Source organism: Tympanuchus pallidicinctus, unplaced genomic scaffold (assembly GCF_026119805.1).
Source record: "Tympanuchus pallidicinctus isolate F22 unplaced genomic scaffold, pur_lepc_1.0 scaffold3, whole genome shotgun sequence".
In the NCBI taxonomy this organism is placed as follows: domain Eukaryota; kingdom Metazoa; phylum Chordata; class Aves; order Galliformes; family Phasianidae; genus Tympanuchus; species Tympanuchus pallidicinctus.
Window position 1 is genome coordinate 81,701,269 of NW_026294747.1, and position 21,583 is coordinate 81,722,851.

At 40.3% G+C, this 21,583-nt stretch overlaps 1 protein-coding gene across 1 annotated transcript in view; it reads right to left on the bottom strand.

Moving 5' to 3' along the window:
- Window positions 1-274: 274 nt before the first annotated feature.
- The window catches only part of CALCR (calcitonin receptor), a 132,099-nt gene continuing 110,790 nt past the window's right edge, over window positions 275-21,583 (bottom strand). Inside the window, exons 8-13 of the mRNA XM_052694960.1 lie at window positions 19,278-19,431; window positions 15,101-15,161; window positions 14,937-15,003; window positions 12,577-12,795; window positions 7,045-7,086; window positions 275-1,590 (exon numbers count right to left, since the gene is read on the bottom strand). Of these exons, the coding sequence (XP_052550920.1) occupies window positions 1,369-1,590; window positions 7,045-7,086; window positions 12,577-12,795; window positions 14,937-15,003; window positions 15,101-15,161; window positions 19,278-19,431 (765 nt within the window). The 3' untranslated portion in view covers window positions 275-1,368. The remainder of the gene's footprint in view (window positions 1,591-7,044; window positions 7,087-12,576; window positions 12,796-14,936; window positions 15,004-15,100; window positions 15,162-19,277; window positions 19,432-21,583) is intronic.

The window sequence follows — 21,583 nt, forward strand, 5'->3', positions numbered from 1 at the left end:
TGCACATCTAAACAAAAGGCAAAGGAGTTGGAGATCTTCAGGAGAGTTTGCCAAAGATGCAAAAAGGAATGTTATTGTATTCATTAAACACTGTATGGATAAAATGCTGGAGGAGTCACAGCCTTGCTAAACTTCCTTGGCGCTGTCCTTGCTGCTTGCAAATTCTTTTTGTTAAGCTTTCTGAAGGAAATTCACCTACTGTCTTCCTTTTGTGATTTGCAAAATTTTTTAGAGACAGTACAATAACTTCTAACTCCAAATCAACACTCCCTCACCTGATTTCTGCCTCAGTGATCACACAGACTCTAACAATGCTTTGAATGTGTGATAAAAGGTGCTCATTACTTCCCAAACTGCACATTCACCTTGTTTTCCTGGTGACAAACTCACACATGAAATTGTCATTTTCAATGGTAAAGGAGTCAGAACAGCAAACAAATTGTAAAAACAGTTCTGTGTGCTATGACATTAGTTCCTTATTTCTTACAAGGGATCCTTTACTGCTATGATCATAAATTTGTTAGAGGCAACCAAACTCATTTAGCATTCCTCTCTGCGTGGCTACTAAAGAAAATTTTGAAATAAATTTCCCAGTTTATTCAGAATGAAAGAATCATGCCTTAATGATGAGTTCTGGGTTGAGTAATTGGGTGACAATTTTTCCTATAGACGCTTTTGAACTACCTGTATTGCTGAAAAGAAATTATTTTCAGATTCCTTCAGGACTTGTGAGAGATTTGGCTGTTTTTTGAGGGTATCTGAGATCTCAATATACAATTACAGTTTTATCATCATTTGTTTTATGCACCTGCTAATGGGATGATGATACGTTGGGGTATTTGTTGGAGATCATGAAGATGTGAGGACTTTGGAAAGAGTTTTTCTGTTCCTCTGCTTGATTTGTGTGGCAGTGTGCAAAATCTCTTCAGAAGTCACCAGGTTCCTTAAATGGGGAAAAGTAAAGGACCTCAAGACAGTTACATCATGCAAAAGTTGATAGTTCAAAATCTGCTATTAAAGAAAAGTACTGACAGCAAAAAGTGTGGAATGTTTCCAGTTGCCAGGTACCAGTTCCCTCTTTCCTATTTGCTGTGCACTCCTGGCACTGCTGCTGCTGGATCATCACTTGATGTGGGAGGTGTAGGAAGGACATGGCCTGGCAGGCACATCCATGCTCAGAAGCATAAACTGCTATTCCTACCTCTGTGCCAGATTCCCTGCACTGCTTCTGTCAGAGGCTGATGTGGTTTGAATGCCATGTGTCCAGTCACCCAGTCTTGCTCTCTTCCACTTGGATTCCCCACTCTTTTACTCTCTTTGTTCACAAGCAGGACATGAAATGGTGTGTCTGCAGTGGCTGCTGCCCAGCTAGGCTGATGTCTCCCCAGACTTCAATGCAACAAGTTCAGAGTCGTCTACATATCTTCCATTGAGCTGCTCATTGTTGGAGTCATGATGGTACAGGTAGACAGGGACCTCTGTGATGGACGTTGCTGTATAGGAGGTTGATCTGGTGGAGCAGTGCTCTCGACGCCTTTGGCCCCACTGGGTTTTGTACTGTGTCCACTGCCTCTTCAAAGCCCCTTGTACCTGTTAAGGTATGTTAAGTTAGGGTAATGCATGATCAGAACTAGTGAAATTTTAGCACTTTTAAAACTTGCTGCAGAAAATAGGAAAAAAAAAAAAAAGACAACAATAAGGAAATAGGCAGACTGAGCCTCACGGAATTTGACTGGAGCTCTCTTCTGCCCTCTCTTCCCAGCTGCAGAAGCACTTGCTCATGCCCTGTCCTGAGATCCCTTCCTGCCTACCCTACAGCAGCAATTGTTTTTTCAGTGGTCACTGCTTGTGAAGAGAGGGAGGGGGTGGTTTTCGCATAGGAGGTCAGTGTGGAGAAGAGTGCTGCATGGGAACACAGCAGTGCAGCGCAGTGGGAGAAGAGGGAAGAGAAGGTAGGGATGAAGATCAAAAGACATCTCATGCTGCACCTGAATCCTTGCACCTGGAATGGCAAATGCACTATGATTTTGAAGAAACTTAGCCTTGAATAAAACTGGCAAAGTATACAAGAGCTTGCCAAGGCTCATCTTATAGACATAGCCAGTTCATTAATGCAGATAAACAGAAATATTTTTCTGGTAGTTCAAGAGGAGGTTCTGCACTGGCAAAAAAGCTAGCATTGGTCACAGACCTCCGTGTAGCAGAGAATTTCAGCTTTTGGATATTCATCCTCTAGGAGCAAAACATTATACTCTGCATTTATTTTAAGGGTGATGTTCTACTCTGTGCCAGGATGTGACTGAAGCTGCTGAGGCCTGCCAGGGAATAAGAAGCCCATCTCCAGCTGCATGTTTGGGAGTGCTGGCGTCCTCCAGTTCCTCCCAAAGGCTGTGCTGAGATGCAAGCAGGCATTGGGCAAAGCTGGGCTTCGTCCATTCAGTTCAGCTGTCCTATTCCTACAGTGTGAGGGCAGGAACTGAGTGCCACCACAGTGTGCTGCGACTCAGTCCTCCAGCAGCGGGAGAGACATGCAGATCCCAGGGCTCAAATGCTCGTGCTGCAGCAGAGCTGTGTGTGATTCTTGCTCAGTGAGCTGCTCTGGGGCCACTCTCCAGGCTCTGTGCAGAGCAGTACCTTCCACTGATGTAAATGGGTCTCAATGCCTTTAGTATTTCCTGTGACTCCACAATCCTAAACACTCCATTGATAAGTATATAGTAAAATTCGATTGACTCCCCACCCGTTGCAAGAAAGCTGTTCCCTGTCACATAAGGACAAGACTTCATAAGGAATTGCTGTGAACCTGAGATGCTCACTGGCTGTGCAGCAGGACTACACAATGTGCCAAAAATGGATTTTTCAATTGCTTTGGATTTTTATTTTTAAGCCAAGGAGCGAGCCATGGGATGAAGACTGATGCTATAAATCCTTACTCATGCAAGTAGTTGCACTGACCCGGGTATGACTCCTTGCTTGAGTAAACAAACGTTTGCTGGACTGGTAAATTAAAAATAACTGAAAGCTATCTATCTCCATGCTCAGTTTCCAATACTACCTCCATTTTGCTATCACATAGCTAAAGGCAAAGTGGTTAAGAGTTCTTATCCTCTAGAGAAATAAATTTCTGTTTACCTTCTAACACACAAATAAAACTAACGGTCAATGTAGATTAATTAGCTATCGAGCACAGAAAAATATAGGGTCACAATGGGACTGTAATTACCAGGGCTGTGGACAGAGCTTATATACCAAGATTTGAAGTGAAATGGCTGCATGCATGGATGTGTGGTATCATATCACCACCAAAGTTTATAAGTGAAAAATACCTAACTGCGTGGAAGAGTACTGCAGCTGTATCACATAATAAGGAAGTGCACAAAGTGAAACCTGTACAGGTTTTAGTCTCTTTAATACTGCCTTTTTAACATTACAGCGCTCCAGATGAATGCTGTAGTCTGGTTACCCTAGAAGCTACATGAAGCACAACAGTTAACCATGGTTACATGAAGCAGGAAGAACAAAGTCTGCCAGGAGACCCTTACAGTTTTGTTCTCAGAAGGCAATGGTGCTGCGGTATGTATGGACTAGGAGGGAGCAGACACATCCCTTCAATAGGAGTGACACTGGTCAAGGCTTACAGGCCCCGTGGAGCAGTGAGAGCACCAGGTAGGAGCAGCTGCTTTCGTACCAAGTGCTGGCACCTACGAGAGTCTGGCCACCCTTGGCTAGTGGGCTACATGAGGTGCTGCACTTGGGGAAAGCAATGAATAAACCTAGATTTCTGCCCTGATTCCAAGGATCTCAGGTGATCGCTGCTCAGTGCCAACTAAAACTGTTCAGGCACAGATTTCAATGTGCAAGCAGCCTTACTGAAAATCACACGCCCAGCCATACTGTGCTAACAACCACAGAGGCTCCTGCCATGTTTTCCTCTGTGACTGCAGATGGAGGAAAGAGAAACCCAGAGAAATGAGGAGCCTGAATTGGCTTTCTCTGCTTTTGAAGACTTTAAAGGTTTTCCTGTTCTCCATTATCCATTCATGCCTCTTTGGCACATGAGGTATGTGGCTGTTATTTGGTGGTGTTTTTTTTCCAAAGAGACTTTCCATTGTGTTGGCCAGTCTTGCAGTCCAGAGGTAATCTCAGGCCTGGAAATGTGGTCTGGTGAGCAGACTACTGAAGAGTCCTCGTATCATCTGCACAACACTGTTGTTACTGGACAGAGAAACTACAGAGCTGCTGAACACTAAGATTTTGCACAAAAATACATGAGAAGATTAATCATTTAAAAAGTCCTGGAAAAGTCCATTGTTTATGTGTTCTTCCACATGAATGAGGGCACTGATGACATTTTAGCAATTTTCCATTTCTTTCTATAGATAGGCTTATGGCAATAAAGTGAGGCTGTGAGGTAGCATGCAAACAAATTCAACATAAAATACTGTCAGGTGGTACCAAGTTTAGCACTGTTTGTCCTGGCTAAGCTTCATGCATTTTAGCCTTGAAGTTAAATATTCCAGTAGAAAAAAATAAATTCCTGAGTATCTAGTTTTCTTACTAAAATTAATCTGCCTGCCCTGTGCTGAATTTTCTCATGACAAACCACTTTGAATTCTACTCTACGGCATCTATACTCTATGGATGTATACAGTGGCCTGGAAACAATCTCCTGCCATGACTGAAAACCAGATTGTGGCTTTGGTCTGTATCATACTGCACACAATGAGACTGGAGGGGATTATCTTAGCTTAGTTCTCTTATGCAGCTGAACTCAGAGCTCTTCTCCCTTTGTCAGTGCATAATGCCATCTTGGTGTTAGCCTGTTTAGGGCAATAGGTTTGATTTAGGTTAGGTTTAGGCCCTAAGTAGCAACAGAGTAAGCTTATGTTTGAAATTAGGAAAAATTTCTTCTCAGAAAGAGTGGTGAGGTATTGGAACGCGCTGCCCAGGCAGGAAGTGAAGGTTTTCAAGAAGCACGTAGGTGTGGCACTGAAGGACTTAGTGGGCATGGTGGTGATGGGCTGATGGACTAAATGATCTTAGTGGTCTTTTCCAACCTTCATCATTCTATGGTTCTATGATTCTGCTGCTACTCTGCGTGTTCTGCATATTCCATTACGCTGTGTGACAGACGGCAGCAGAGGGGCATTCTTACTAAATGGTGCCTGACATGGATGTGTGCATGAAGCAAAGGTGCGGAACTGTATTCCTCCATGCAGAAAAAATGGCACCCACTGACACTTATTGCTGCTTACTGAATGTCTGTGGAGACCAAACAGTAGATGTGAGCACAGTGAGGTGGTGGGTGGTGCTTTTCAGCAGTGGCAATGGGCTGCCAGCTGTGCTGAAAAGGCTTCTGGATGTGACTGAGGGTCTGTATGCTTTCAGTGCTATTTATTGTTGCTTTTCTTCATTTTAGCACTGCTACAACCTTTAATCTAGGCACAAATGTTCTCATTAGATTTGGAGAACTACAGAGTAATTGGCCTTTTGCCCTAAAGCTATAAAATATAAAGCAAATATGTTTTGCAAAATCTAATCAGAAAAACTTGAAGGTGACCCTGGGGGGAAGGAAGGACGAAGAAAGCAATCCTGAAGGCAAGGATTTGTGTGTAATACATTGTCTGGAGGCAAGTGAGGACATACTGGCACACTGCCTGTACAAAGCTGTGCAATCAGTCCTATAGGGATATGCTGTTTCAAGAATTGCCTGGCTTGTCTCTTCATTTTTCATGCCATGTTCTCCCTACCAGAAGGAACCAGAAGTCCTGCTGCATGTGCAGAGCATGGGGACCGAACTGTGCCAGAAGGTGATAACAGTAGAGAAGAAATACGGTGGTAGCCTGCAGGTTCTGGGGGTGGACATGATACGAGAAAAGAATAGCACGTCTGCCAACTTTGCTTAAATGGTCTAAACTCTGAAATGAGAGTGTGACTTTCTGTAATATGATCTTTATGACTATTATTTCATTTTAAGTTCTGGTGTCCTTACCTACTTATGTTCTGCCATTTCCTTCTTATGTCTCCCATAAGCTGTGGGAGGCCTCTTTTACTGTTGCATTTCAGTGTACCTTTACAGGGTGAGTCAGCCAGAAGCAAGTGTACAGTGATGTCAACAAGAGATGGTAGAATTTAATACACTCTGCCATTCTGAAAGCCAGAAAACCGGCCAGTAGCACCTTATCAGTTGGAAAACTTGCTTCAAGTCACCATCAAAAATACAGCATGATCACATCATTACTACTTGAGAATAACATACAGGAATAAACAAAAGTAAGAATATCCCTGTAGGATGACATACGGAGTGTTAGCATTGCAAATTTTGTTCTGTATCTAATCTATCTGCTCTGAATTCAAAGCAAACGTTTTAAAGGGATTTCCAGCTTTTCTGAGATAATGCTGTGGTTTATTTCTCTACAGTTAAATGGTTCCAGTGTATCACAACAGCTTACCATCTTTGGGAAATGGCTTACTGGAGGAATTTAGATGGCTCTTGACATGTTACAAACAGCTATTTTTATAAAAACAACTTAGTGAAGTGGACCTAGATACACTTGTAAGTATAAACATTTGATCAAGCTATAAGAGAAGGGGAGACATCCTTAACTCCTTAACTCAAGCCTTAATTACAGCTTGATAATTACTGACCTTAAAAAGGCCAGCACTAATCTTCAAAGTAGGGAAAGTAGTTGCAGCCCTACAGGTCCCTCTGCTCTGACAATGCTACCATGTGTAGTAGCTCTGTCAACTGTTTGAGTCTTTTACTAGTGCTTTAATCCTTTACTTTGACCTCTAATTTGTGTGGTATTGTGGGTGAAAGGGGGAGAGACACGTCTGTGCTGCACTTGGTACTGCTGACTTTCCTGACTTAATGGGGTATTCACATAGAAATTTCAGAAATGCACAGAGCTGCTTGTATACAGATCTTGAAAAATATCTTTCTCTGCCTTTGAATTTTGTAATTCGAGATGCTTCATTTTTGTACCAATCAACACCTAACTATTTTTGAACTTTCTTTTCTCTTGTTGTGTTGTAGATACATACCTCACCATTGAAGAAGCAGAATATAGTCGCCACAAGCAAGCCCTAAAAGGAAGAAAATGAAAAGCATTTAAGGATCAAAATATATACATAGATATTTGTTTGCATTGTTTGGAAAACGAGGCTTGAGGCATGCAAGATAAACTTTGATCCAATTCCTTTCCATCACAGACATTTCACCTAACATCTCCCTAATTCTCAGTTATATTTTTACACCAGTTTTTGTCTTTTCAATATATTTTCTAGATCATTTCTAGATTATCTGTTCTGCCTATAAGGTTATTTTTGTTTGAGAGGGCAGGAGAAGGATAACTAAGTGATATTGGCTTTATGAAGTGAAGGCAGAGGAACTGCCCCACGTGCTGCTGTGCGTTTGTCAGAGTGAAGTTACCCTGTTAAGAACTGTCACACAAGAGAAGCCCGGCTGTGCCAGAAAGGCTTTCAATTGAAGTGTATGATGGAATAAGTGGACCTGTATGTGAGGCATCAGTATGGATGGGAAAGTGTGAAAACAGATATTATAGGTCAGAAAAAGGGAAAATAAACCAACACAAAACACAGGTGAATTAGAAGGTAAGGAAGAGACTGAAGATCATAGCTTGGTCCTAAACCTCTTGAAATTAATTTCATTACTGCCACGTTTGTTCAGATATTTCCTTACCTCTACAGGATTAAACAGGGTCAAGCCAAGAACACGAGGTGAGGAAGTGTGAAACAGGTAAGAGAGAAAATTCTTGTGCATAGAGCCTGCTGTTCAAAACCACATAATTACACTGCTCTGTGTTCTAAAGAGCACTAACTCTTATTAAAATATCATTACATAACAACGCCGGGAGCCAAATGCCCTCATTTTAGATTACTTAAAGCTGTTATTAGAAACCAAATTTATGGCAGTTTGTGAAATTGAGGGAAAAACTGCACTGCAATACTCTGTGTTCCCAGGGGCTGCTCAGAGGTACTTTACAGCTGCATCTTCTTTATAAGCTCTCATTTTACTGATTACCAGTTAAATTATAACTGATGCTTTGTAAAACATCTTGGACCCTCAAATGCATGTTTTAGACTACAAAGACAAGGTAAAATGTTGTAGAAGAATGCTGTATCAGGGACACGCACAAGCTGATTTGAAGAGGTGCTATCATGCTATCACCTGAATTTTAGCAATGATTTTGCTCCAATAAAATTTCTTTAGTTGCAATATGTAGTTGCAAATAACTTCAAATGTGAAGACAGAGGAGGTGGAAGGCAATTAGAGTGAGCAAAATAAATCTTTTTATGTTTTGGGAAAACAGTACCCTCCGAAAACTCCAACTGCAGAACACAGTATGTAATGCATAATAGTTCTCCCCCATGCTCTGGTTTGGGAAACACCATGAAGTCAACCAAAAACTAATGCCTTAACAGCAGACCTTTGGCAGATCACAGATGCCTAAATCTGAAATTTATGCAAACGTTACACTTCCCTGTGGCCTATAATTATTATTCCTCTGCATTGTGCATGCTATGTCAATTTGTGCTGTCTTGAAAAACATCTGCTGTGGTACTGTATGGTATATGGTCACATTAAGGGTTTCGCTGTTTTGCTGGAATGTGTTTATATTAACAGTAGTCAGCCACAATGGGAACTGAGAAGGATTTTGATCTCCTCTGGGATTAGAGAAGTTCAGTGGGACACAGAAGATAAGACTCCAGGAGGAGAGAAAGAAGTCTGTTCTTCTCTAGGAGCATTTTAGGGGAAATCGGGAACTGCAGTTCACCTTAAGGCAGAAATTGAACTTGAACTATTGATGTCATTTTCCATTTTATTTCATAGAATCATAGAATGGTTGGGTTGGAAGGGACCTTTAAGATCACCTAGTTCCAGCCCCCTGCTATAGGCAGGGACACCTCCCACTAGACCAGATTGCTTACAGTCCCATCCAGCCTGACCTTGAATGCTTCCAAATAAATATCCTGTACAGTGTTCAAATTCTTGTTAAATCCTACAGTTTATCTATTATCTATTTATGTTCCCTTCACTATTGCCTTCTCTAGACTTTCTGTTAGAAAAGCTAAAGAGGAAGCATTATATCTCCAGCTGCTCTTCTTGACTGGAATAAGCTGAGAACAGATGTGACTGTTCACCTTTTTGAAATCATGGAAGTTGTACATCTCTGCTGACTGAAGAAATTATTTCCTTTGCCCCATCTATGTCTCATTGTTCTTCTTTCAACAGCAATAGCCCTCTGGGCTCTGCCATCCAAAGCTGCTCCTGAATCTTCTTGAAAATAAGTCAGAAACCTCTGTAACAACCACACACAAATGTGGAGGTTCCCAGCAGACTTTTGGCACTGAGGAGCAAAGGCTCCTATGAACTCATCCAAATTAGGGACATTTACCTATCACCTTACTCATTTCTTGCCTATCTATAATATTTCTGCTGCTCCACTGGCTTTCTCTCTTTTCTGAGTTTCTTAAGTGGATCTGAATTGTCCTTGTACTCCTGAATCTATCACAGGAAGAAGGAAAGAAAGTTCAACAGAACAAAATTCTTTCTACAGATGATGAATAGGACGATGTTCACCCACAGTTTGGGAGTGAAGCTCACATTTCAACAGCAGTTTTTCCAAAATTTATACATACATATATATTTATATATATGTATTCACTTTTTTCCTTTTAGAAGTTAACCCACTATGCAAAAAAAACATCAGAAAACACTACAAAGAACCCAGTAACCAACTGTGTTCACTAAGAGGCTCAAAAGATAAAAGTGGAAATACGCAGATGGAAGATCTCCATAATGACATGTTGCAAGTCTCATGAGCCCCCTTACAGCTGTAAGGAAACCAGGATGAACACACATATGGAGCTGGGTCTAACACTGAGCCAGGGGCCCTTGGGCTCATCTACAAGTAGGAATGAATGCTCATTTTTCATCTTTTTAAATGCTATATAAGCACTTCTCGCTCTTCCCTGTGCTGAAGAAATATGAGGACATATGTTGAAAAGACAAGCGGACAGAATAAAATTTATTGTGCTGCCCTAGATAATTGCTTTCACTGACATTTGCATGAATTTGGGCAATTTATATTTGAAATTAAACCACTCTGTTTAGCAATAGCATCTGTGAGATGCCATCTGGAATAAAAGTGGAGGTTAATTTTCTGTTAGGGTCCCCACATCATACGCTCAAAGGTTTCCCGTTTACCCACACAGTAAAAATCGCAACCCAAATAAATACTGAGAGGAATAGAAACAGACTGTTTGCCATGCAGGGGAGTAAGGTAACATTTCTTGAAGCTTGATGAGGTCTCCTGACAGATGGGAGTCTAATGAGTCTGAAGGAGAACAATAGATAACTGGTAAGACATCTGCCCACTTACAGATAGCAAACTATGAGATGTGTCATCCTTCTGTGCAAACACAGAAATGATGTTCATACACAACTGGTGAAAAATATTAGGATAAGATCAAGAGAAAACATGCAGCAAAGATCTGGAAGATTAAATGCACAAGTAAACTGCCTGTTGCTTTTAGTTAGAGCAAATACTAAACTGGTTCTGTGCCTTTATTGAATTTTAAGCCATGTCTCATGGCAGTAAAATACTTATCCTCACTAAAATTGCTGTCTCACCTGGTTTTGTGAAATACAAATATCAGAGCTATAACACGTACCTCTGGCACTAACAGAATTTTTATGCCTGCTCATCTCTATCAGGCCTTTTTATAACATCCAACATATTTTCAACCATGGTCCACTACATGAACAATTACTTGTAGTTCTATTACTTCTGTTTCTGCTTCTTTTGATTTTTATGTCATTTTTTTTCATAGTTCAGTGTACTGTGAATCTCTTCAGCTGTAAAGCTACAGAGAAACCAGTAGCAAATACAAACTTTGTGTCTATGGAGCTAGGAAGGTTTGGGATGCTGATAATTTTATGAGGGATACACATACTATTATAACATGCTGGATGTATGTTATTATGTAGGGCCCATGGGTTAATTCTGCTATTTCTTTGACATAAGCCTTTCATATTCTCTCTAACTGCTGCTGTTTTGTTTTTCTTTTTTTGGGTGCAATTCCTGCTGAGGATGAGCCCTCTAGATCAATTCTCTCTGTCTTCCACTGTGTGTAAAACTGACCTATAATACATTATCAGTTGACAGAGGGTAACAGTGACTATGGGATTGATAGCAGAGATGGGAACCATGTTTATTTGGACATTAAGGCCTTTATAGATTGCTTCTGAAATACATTATTTCTGGAATCATGTGAAACCCAAAAGCACATGGCTCTCTAATGAATCATGCCTAAGGGACTCTCTAGAGTCAGAAGTTCTCAGACCTTTGTGAACTTGACTGATCCCACAGTAATTTTTTCTCTGTATTTAATACTGGTCCAAAGACATTTATGCTTGACAGGTATTTGACTTACATTTCACTCTCCTACAGGATGTAATTTGCTCAGGTTAAAAATAAACAAAACCCTATCCAGATGCTTCAAATTTATGTGGCTTTCTGATACTTCAATTGTATTTCTTCTAGCTTATGGCTCCCTAAAAACTATACAGCATATCTAGATGTGCTTATTTCTGTTATTCCTGAGCATCTCCTACAAAACCAGTCAGACTTACCGCTTCAGTTTTTCTATGCATGTGGTATCATGCACACATGATTTTGAACTGATAAGGGTGATATAAGCAGGAAATCTCAGACAGCAGGATACACAGATTTTGGTAGCATTACTTATCGCCTCATTAAAGGAACTTTTTTTTTTTTTTTTTTTTTTTTTTTTTTTTTGGTAAAGGGTTATTTACTTACTACAACATTAAAATACCTTCTGTGTTTACCTTCACATAAAAGAAAGTAGAAGTGGGTCAGTGTGTTTGCCCGTGTTGCCCTCTACTCACAAATGCATCAGCAATTTGCCTTTGCTCAGCAATAAGGGACTGGGTATATTAAGAGAGTAAACCAGACAACCATTTGAAGTCACATATTTTTTTGTTTAAAAAATAAAATAAAATCCTATTGAACAATGACATTTTCAAAGTACTTTCAAAATAAAGATGTCAGTGTTATAAGTGTTATACTTTAATTTCAACTATTTAATAATGGAATTTTAACTCCTAAATCAAGCTTCATTGTCACAATTTTTCTTTCGTGTATAGGAATTCACTCTGCACAGTACTTTGTATGCAGCTAATTTTATTATTAACCTCACAGCAGAAGTTTCAGCAAATTTCAGCACTTAGCAGAAATAGCACTTTCAGCATAGAAGACCTTTGTGATCTTGGTTCTCTGCTTAGTTCAGAAGTAGTGCCACTTGATCTTTTCCCCTCATTTTTCTGTTTCTTTTATCTCATGTTTTTTCTTGATACATCAATGCTACTTGTGCTGAGGTAGATAATTCAGACATGTAAAGGCAATTGAAAAATATAAAACCACAATCATGCTCAATTTCAGTGCAAAACAACTGACAACAATATCTTTGGCTAAATAAGCTCAACAGCAAGCAGGTTACTTAAGCTGAAGTTGCTATTATATAGCATACCTGGTAATGCATTAATATATGCATGATGTAATCATATATTTCTCCAGCAAGTCGGTTTTCTGGTCTCCAGGGTATAATAACAAACTGAATTCCTAGTAAGGGAACCAGGATTAACGTGGCTCTGACAGCTTTCATATACATGTTGGACTCAGCACGGTGGGTATCTCTTAGCTTTGTCACCAAAACTCGGACAATGTTAAGCAAAAAGAAAAAATTGACCTGTAAAGCAAAGCCATTATAGGTAAAAGCAACCAAATTAAACAGGCATTCAAACCAAAACCACAGAACACATAAATGGCTTTAAAATGCAGTTTCCTAGCTTTCCTAGCTGACTCCCCTTTGGAGTCAGACCTTGGAGAGTACCTTGAACACCTTCAGAAAGCAGACATTAAGCTGCTATATGTGCTTGCCTGAGGAACCTGAATGGATGTTTGAGATAGGCAGGGATCAGTTCTGAGTGTTTTGACACTGACGTAGTCAAACTGAAGATCTCCAAGGAACAAAACATCTCATAGTTTAAGCACAGCGGATGAATTATTTCCAGGGAAATGGCTGCTCTGAAGGTCACCAAGGTGTCATGCTTTGTGCTGCAGCCAGGTGAGAAACTCACAGGTGTCCCTGGGCGTACAGAGCCTACAGGGTACACACATTCTCTGAGGGACCTGCTCTGGCTCACATGTGCTGTCACTTCAGGATTGTGTGAGCAAAGGGCCCTGAGAAAACCTAGGCTCAACTCTGCCTCCATGGGACTGCAGTGGTCCTATATACGCTGCCCATAGGTAACAAAACAAGCTGGAACAGGGCAGAAAGGCCAAAGAGTTGAAGGGCCAAAGCCCTTCCAAAAATCCACGTATCTGAGTTCCAGAGTCATTTCTAAAAACCTGACTCCAGCCATGGGTTCTCAGCACAGGGCCACATTGCCCTGCCTTCACAGAGCTCCTGGCAGGATACGCCTGGAAGCACATGGGCAGATAATGAGCCCTGAGGACATCATAGGCATCACAGGTTTCCTTTCTCCCCAGTATGTAACCAGGCTGCCTTTCCTACTCCTTTACAGTACCAGCAGGCACCTGTGCTTATGAACTTCAACAGACTTCTATAGCAACCATTTTTTAAAATAAGCATCCTCTTATTACATAACTAGAATAGGTATTTTAATAGTCCCAAATCCATGCATATGTGAGAAATCTCACTTGGATCTTTTAAAACAATAAACCAAGAATCAGTAAGCTTTCACAAAGCACTTTGTAACTTCTTAGCTACTGAGAGACCTTTCAGCTGTTTTACATTCATGTTCTACTGGAAGAAAAAAAAAAAAAAAAAAAAGGAATAATAAATGACTTCTGAGATCCCATTTAGCATTAAATCTAAATCTTATTCTCCATCCTCCTCTGACTTCACTCCCTCTACTTAACCTTCACTTTTAGAACTTTTTGAAGGTACTGTGGAAGGTGAAAAAAAGACTCAGCAAAGGTAAAAACCCTCAGCTCCTCCTAGTCTGCCTGAGTCATAGTCTACCACTATGAGATTTCTGTAGCAAATCATGAAGGACATTGTATAAACAGTGACAACTTCAAGAGAAAACTAAAACAGGAAGCAGCATAAGAACGAGACAGAAAATATAACACCTTATTTTAAAAACAGTTACAAATTGCTCTGCTTCCATAAAACCAGCCTCTCCTCTTTTCTTTGCAGCTAAAATGTGCAGACCTGGGGCTTAGTGATCAAAATAAAGGCTGACTGGTCTCTCCTAGAAGCTGGCTTTATGACAGCAGCAGTCAAGATCAAGCCAATAAACCCGCAGCAGATGTGATCCTGCAGGTATGGCAGGCTGAACATGGCAGGGACAAACTGGCTTCTCTGTATTTCTGATAGGCAAAGCTACTTCTCAAGAAGGGGCAGAAAGACCTGTTTTTTTTTTTTTTTTTTTTTTTTTTTTTTTTTTTTTTTTTTTTTTTTTTTTTTAGTTAGTAGACAGAGGGTTGTTTCTTTATTCAGAGGTATTCTCAGCATTGCCCATCATACTCTTTGATCTACTAGGCCATTTCTGCAGGTATATCCATGCAGAAGTCAATATCAAACAGAACGAAAGCGCATCTTGGATGGCACACTGAGATGTGTTTGAGACTTGGGCTGAATAAAACTCAGTTACATATTCAGTTGGCTTCAAAATCTGATTATATTTCAGGTGGTTCCTTGGATGATTTATGAAAAGTATTGAGAGCCTTTCTTTAAAAGAGAAAATCACAAATTGCTTTCAAATTTTCATCAGAAGACTTGAAGTACAGAAATTTATATTCTCTACACATTAACAGCATTTCTAAAATAATTATTGAATGGTTGATAGCAAATATTCTTACCAATAAAGCTGCCATTACAGGTCCATGAACAATATAAAGCAAGTGAGTGTCAACACTCATCCAGCAGCTGGAGGAGAAATATACCACATAATTTATTATTTACTCAAAATGTGTAACACAATTAAATAGTGCTATATTCCTTCAAAAAAAGACATGCTACTCACTTGTCATTGAAGTATTTGGCTCTTGCAACTGCATGAATTGAAGCTGGCACTAAAGGAAACCCTGAAATGATTAAAGGAATAGGTCAGCCTTGGTGTTTTTGGCTTGAACATCATTGATCATAAAAAAAAAAAAAAAAAAAAAAAAAAAAGTGAAGCTTTCTCCCAGCACCTTAAGGGAAGCCACTGCTCTGACAGGTAGCAGAATTGAGCAAATGTGTACTGAACCAGGGGAAACATGCCATTCTTAACATATCTCAGTTGTGTATATCCTGATTTCAAGTGGCAATCTGCCCCCCCCCCTCCTGTCTATCTTCCTTCATTTTCTGTGTATGTAGTCTCCCTTTCCAACAAGCTAGAAACCTGCGAGCCTGTGCTTCAACACTGACCCCACCTTGTACAGCCTTGCACATACAGACAGCTGGGGATCATCTACTACTGTCTGTCCTTTGCAGAGAGCTGTGTACATCTTGGACACAAACACTTTTAGAAGAGGCATAGAATACTCAGACTAATTCTTGAGTGCTCTTGCCACAGAACACAGGTCAGCCAATGCTGGAGTGAGATTATGGTAAAAAAAAAAAGTAAAAAAAAAGTGTGTAAATAGGACACTGCACTCTCCAGGCATCTCTAAGCAACAGCTACTTGCTTTACTGCTAAAATAAGTTCTTATGGCAGTTTAACTTCAGAGAACAATGCAGCTGTGGGAGAATAAAATGATGGACTGTCTTCTCTTTCACACTGTTAGAAAATGATTTCTTTGCTTCTTGCTGCAGAATGGTTTTTTAGAAAAATAAAAATATCTGAACAGAAAGAAAAGAGCTTCCGTTCTCAGGGTGACACTATGGGACTAGCAGCTCCAGAAAGTCCTTTTGTTTTGGAAATGGAGCAAGTTTGATCCAGTTTTGTTGAAAGAGTATGTAGATTAAAATGCATTTTTAAGGGACGGCTCTTTAACAGTAAAAAGCATTGCAAGTAGATTGCTCCACATTGATGCCTTGGGACCTTTTTCTTCTGCTAAATGCATTAACCTAAAATATTTGGCTCAACAAATTCTCATGCAAATCTGAAGAACACAACGGAAAGTTTTCATTAATAAGGTAAGAAACTCTTGACCATCTACGGCTCAGATTTCCAGCCGCAAGCTGGTCCATGCAGCTAGATGTTGCTCTTGCCTTGGAAAAGGCCAGTAGCAGTGAGAAGGGGAACACCAAGAAGGCCTATCATGACCTCACTGTTTCACTCCAGAGGTCCCATATATGTGTTACGAGAGCTGAGCAATTCAGAAAAGGTCCTACTCCAGCCACCCCAAGAGAAGGTATGCCATACCCCTGAAGGTCATGCCAGGTCCTCTTTGAAAAAAATCTGGCAATCATGCTTAATTGCATTTCCAGTTGGCTACAGCACTGCCCACATAAGTGATTCCCTTTTCAATTTTATGTGGATGAAGCAGCCTGAAGCAGCCTGATGGAACAGAACGCAGTTGGATGCACCCACCTGATGCTATTATCATGCCCTGCATAAAGGTGATTTTCTGACCCACTGAAACAATAGCACATGAAAAAGGACATTCTCAGCAGCAGGTGCCAAAGAAGGTGTCACCTGAGGGCATCCATCTTCAAATACATCCACCTGCGTCAGATTCCATTCAGTCATCTGCAAACATTTTATGGAAGTGTTTTTGTATTTGCTCAGATTTTTATTTTTTTAGACTAAGTTATTTTAAAAACATCAATAAAGATTTTTCCAAATAAAATAATCTAGATTGTTTTGAGTAGGGATTAGTTATAACAAGGAATAATCACAGAATCACACAGAATCACCCAGGTTGGAAGGGACCTCAAGGATCACGTAGTTCCAACCCCCCTGCCTAGCAGGGCCACCAAACACACACATTCAGATCAGGTTGCCCAGGACCCCGTCCAACCTGGCCTTGAACACGTCCAAGGACGGGGCATCCACAACCTCCCTGGGCAGCCCGTTCCAGGGCCTAACCACTCTCCTTTTAAAGAATAATGAGTATATTCATCTTGTGTTGTACATTTACCTTGATTTTTTGAATTGTAATTCAGAGCATGAACTGCTGTTGCTCTGCACTGTCCTTTGGGGAAACATCTCTCTCTTCATTGATTAACGCAGCTGGACATTTGAAGACAGACCGTGTGAGTACTGATTTTGGAAGCAGTGGAATTATACTGATTTATGCAAACTTTAGGGGTAGCCAGGTTGTCCTAATTATTAGCAATAGGATCTAATGACTTCTACTTCAGTTAGAAGGTGCAAATGACTACTTAGTGCGGTAGTATCCATGTAGTTTCATTACTAAGGATGCAGATTTCACAGAGTTGTGTTGCTTTCTATTAACCTTTTCTCTCTCAGTATATCATCGCACCATTCCCACAGATGTTGCTTATTTCTGGGACAGTGCTGCAGATACTGATGAACATCCTTTCAGTTATCTTCACTGAATTACCCATCAAGATACCTTCAACCATATTTCAATGCCCTCAACCATATCTCAGCTAGCTCATAAGCTTTCACACCAAGCCAGCTGTCCCAGTTACACAAGATGCATTACCTAAAGTGAACAACACTTAGAAAAATATGTTAATGCCCACTTTTCTCCTGCATAATGTGATACAGAATGATAGTACTTCAGGAAGTCTTACACTACACGAAGACAGCAAACGTTTGAACTGGAAGGAAGGGTATAAAATTACTCTTCATACAGGGCTTCCATTTTCAAAAGCAAAGGGCTACCAAACTTTGTACATTCAAATATTCTGAACTATGAAAACTGTGATAGCAGCTATTTGAAAGCAAATAACTGCCCCAAAACAAAACAACAACAAAACAACCAACAAAACAACTTTCTGCTTTGCTGTTATAATCCTTTAGCATCTGCTACCGGATGTCCAACTAGCAGTTGGAGTCAGGGTTTTAAAGTTCTGAACAGAACATTCAGGTTCATTTTTCTCCCATGTAACCAATTCCCATTTTTTCCTCTGCTAAAACAGGAGGCTGTTTTTCACTTTCCTACTGTAAATGAAATAATGAAAAATGAAATGATGTTGATCAGGCATTACATTTGCAAGAAGGATGAAAAAAGCGAGTACATTCCTTATGCTTCAGTCGGGGATTGTAAGAAAACCATAACACAGGGAGATGATGAACAAAGTTCTGTCATTTACTGCTTAGTGCACCAGTGGGTTTTGAAATACAAGGCCTGGCTCACCAGAAATTGGAATGAGGCCAGAAATTCACAGCTCCCAAGCTGGAAAAAAGCTATTGCTAATGATTTTCTGTCAATGCTGATTCGGACTGAATTTACAGTAGAGATTTAAATGTGAAAGAAATGGTACTTCACTCCAATATATTGGTTGTATTCACGTGGCCTTTCATTGAACCAGGATGCACAAAGAATAAATACCTGTTGTTGCTAATAATTAAATGGCAACAACTCCCTCAGTGAAAACAGAAGTGATTTGCATATTTGGCTCTGAAGGAGGAGACTTACACATGACTTCTTGGTCAATACACATGCTACTAGAGAGGCTTTGTATAGCATTTGTAACCTCTCCCATAGTATATCACTGAGATTTGCTAATTGACACCTGAAATGCCTTAGAGATCACTGCTGTTAGACAAAATAAGAACAGAGACTACTTCTGTTATCTACTCCTCTGTAAAATGGTATCTTCTCCCTTAAAGTAACATCTGCCAAAGTATACCCAATATTGGATTCAGTTTCAGAAAAGCTCTGGTTTTTCTTTGCATGTGCTGCATTTTTACAAATTGGTAGACACAGATAATGATTTTCCTCCTCATTCCAGAGTAAATATGCTTTTATATAAGATCAATACTTTTGCATGCAAAGTGACAAAACTAAACATGTTCTGTTCAGAAGAGAGATGCACTTGGATAACAGTCTATTTCACTCTCAAAGCTTTGCTTAACAAAGTTTAAACATTTCTTTCAGCAAATCCCAAGGTGCAGCAAGTAACAGATGACAGCTGTTGACATTTTTGTGACTCTCTAGACTCAAACAAATACACTCAAATTTAGGACCTAAGAACTCAGTCCTAGGCTATGACTTAGTAGCATGAATACAATGCAAATATCTGAACCAACTACACCAACTTCCACCAACTACATGTGCTACAAAGCACACCATACATACCCCAGCCCAAGAGGTAGTACCAGTGCAAGCGCTGCTCCTCTGCAAAGACAGCCACCACAATCAGCGTATGCAGGTAAATGCCTTCACACAGCATCCAGAAGTAGTTGCAGCCCAGCATGTACTGGTGAAAGAACTGCAGCACTTTGCAGCTTACCTGCCAGGCAAATGAGATAATGTCACACACCTGACTAGCATTCTACATCTAAGCAGGCAAAGGTAAATTATAATTATATGCTATGGGAAAGCAAAGTGAAACAGATGCCCAGATCTTGCTGGGTTTGTTTGGCACATATCAGTGACAGGGATTTTAAACTTTATAAATGAGATGAATAAAACAAAAAGCTTTCATAAAAGAGTAAAAAATTGTATTATAACAGCACTCCAGAAAGTACTCTGCAAAAAAAATTCCCTTCAAAATCCTTAGTTCCATGCTTTTTAGAACTGCACTTGTTTCTTAGAACAAGCAGCCTGTTCTAGAAGAAGGCTGTGAGAAAGACATAACTTAGAGCTCTAGTTTGGTGATTTCTTTCACTTTACTCAGAATTTTCAAAGACTTTCTCAGCTCTTCTGTGAGTCAGTCACTCCTCTAAAAGCAACACCCAGTTCTTAACTCCCTCCTTTGAGAACAACTGCTTGCAGGCAGTGGAGATGAAAAGACATGGAGAAAAGTGAGGCTGTGAAGCTGGACAGTGGTTCTTGCCTGCAGCTCAGATGGGAAACTGAGACTTCAAGCTGCGTGGTGAGCAGATGGTGGAGAGAAACACATTGTGTCCATTCACCAGGTGGTGTGGGAGGAGACCACCGCTCCTTTGAGAGGCTCTGATGTCCATCCGCTTCCACCATGTCCCAGTACCCAGGAGGCCTATGGAGCAGGTGGGTGATGCAGGGATCTTTTCAGGGAGCACCAGTGGCTACATGGACATCTGAGGTGCCCTCCATGATGGCAAAATGCCAGTTGCCACCTTATCCACAAGAAAATACTCCTTCTTCTTCACTTCTCCAGATGGTTTCCAAGCTAAATTACCTGGACTAGAGGCAGTGTTTTTGCTAGGACTGACTTGTCAACCATTCAGCAGAGGACTGTGTGCCCCGTGTCTGTCTGGAGGACTCACAGTGCCCCTCTGGGACAGAAAAGCAGGTTCAATAGTGATTCTGTTGAACAGAGCAATTCACAGAACATGGGCATTTAGCTCTGTTTCAATGTTTGCAATGCAGCTTGTTGCTCTGAAAATAGAAGATCATTGACAGTGCAGCTAAAAGAATTCAGATAGGATGAATGTGAAGGACTGTTGTTTTTGTTTTTTTTTCATTTCATTTCTTCTGCTTGCCACACAGAGCAAAGCAGTCACATAGTTTTTCCACACTGTGTCTGAACAGTTCCTACAAAGTATGCTGAGAAAGGATAAAGAAAAAGAAAAAAGAAAAGAAGAAGGATTTGCTGTTTTCAGTGAACTTTTTGAGTGAGGGAGTAACTAACTACATGAACAAAGCCAGCCCTTCTGCAACTTTTATCTGTAGCTCAGTACTTGAAATACAGAAAGCATACTGCCTGAAGACGAACCATCTTTGTTTCCTGAAGAACAATACACCTAAACTTAATTTGCTTCATTTCCTCAGTATTTCCTTCTTTCCTGTGCTCTCCACATGAACTGTCACTCGTGGCTTTAAAAATAAAATTAAGCACCTATGTTTTAGAGTAATGGCTATGCAGACAGCTCATGACTCTTTTGAGTAATGTAATCACTTGCTATGTAGTAAGTTATAGACTGCCATTGGCAAGACATGAAGGATGCGTGTGATTAGTACTTGGATCCACATCACATTAATTTAAGAACTAATCTGAAAAAGTTATCGTGAACAGTTTAAGCACAACAATGCACTGCAAAGAATTATGCTGAATTCCTATCAATCAAACTACAGTGAAAATCAATCTTCACCTTGGATGAGCTAAAAAAATTGCAGCAGGCTTCAGCTGTGGTTGAGTGCTGCCATGGAAATAAAGTGAGTGTTTTTCTTAGATCAGAGCAACCTGTTGCTGATGAGAACTGGAGTCATGTGCAGTGTGAATAAAACATGGCAAATGTAGCCATACATCTCAGTGTACGTCAGCCTTAGCTGGGAAAACTGCAGGACTCTGAAGTTTTGTGAAGAGCTTATCCTTATAGAAACAAGTAAAATGAAATTGCAAGATAATACAGGAGCAAATCTTTGATCACTTCCATGCTTGATAACTTGGAGATTTAAAAAAAAAAAAAGGTTAGATGTTTTGTCTTCAGTTGAACTTACTTAAATACATTTTGATGCAA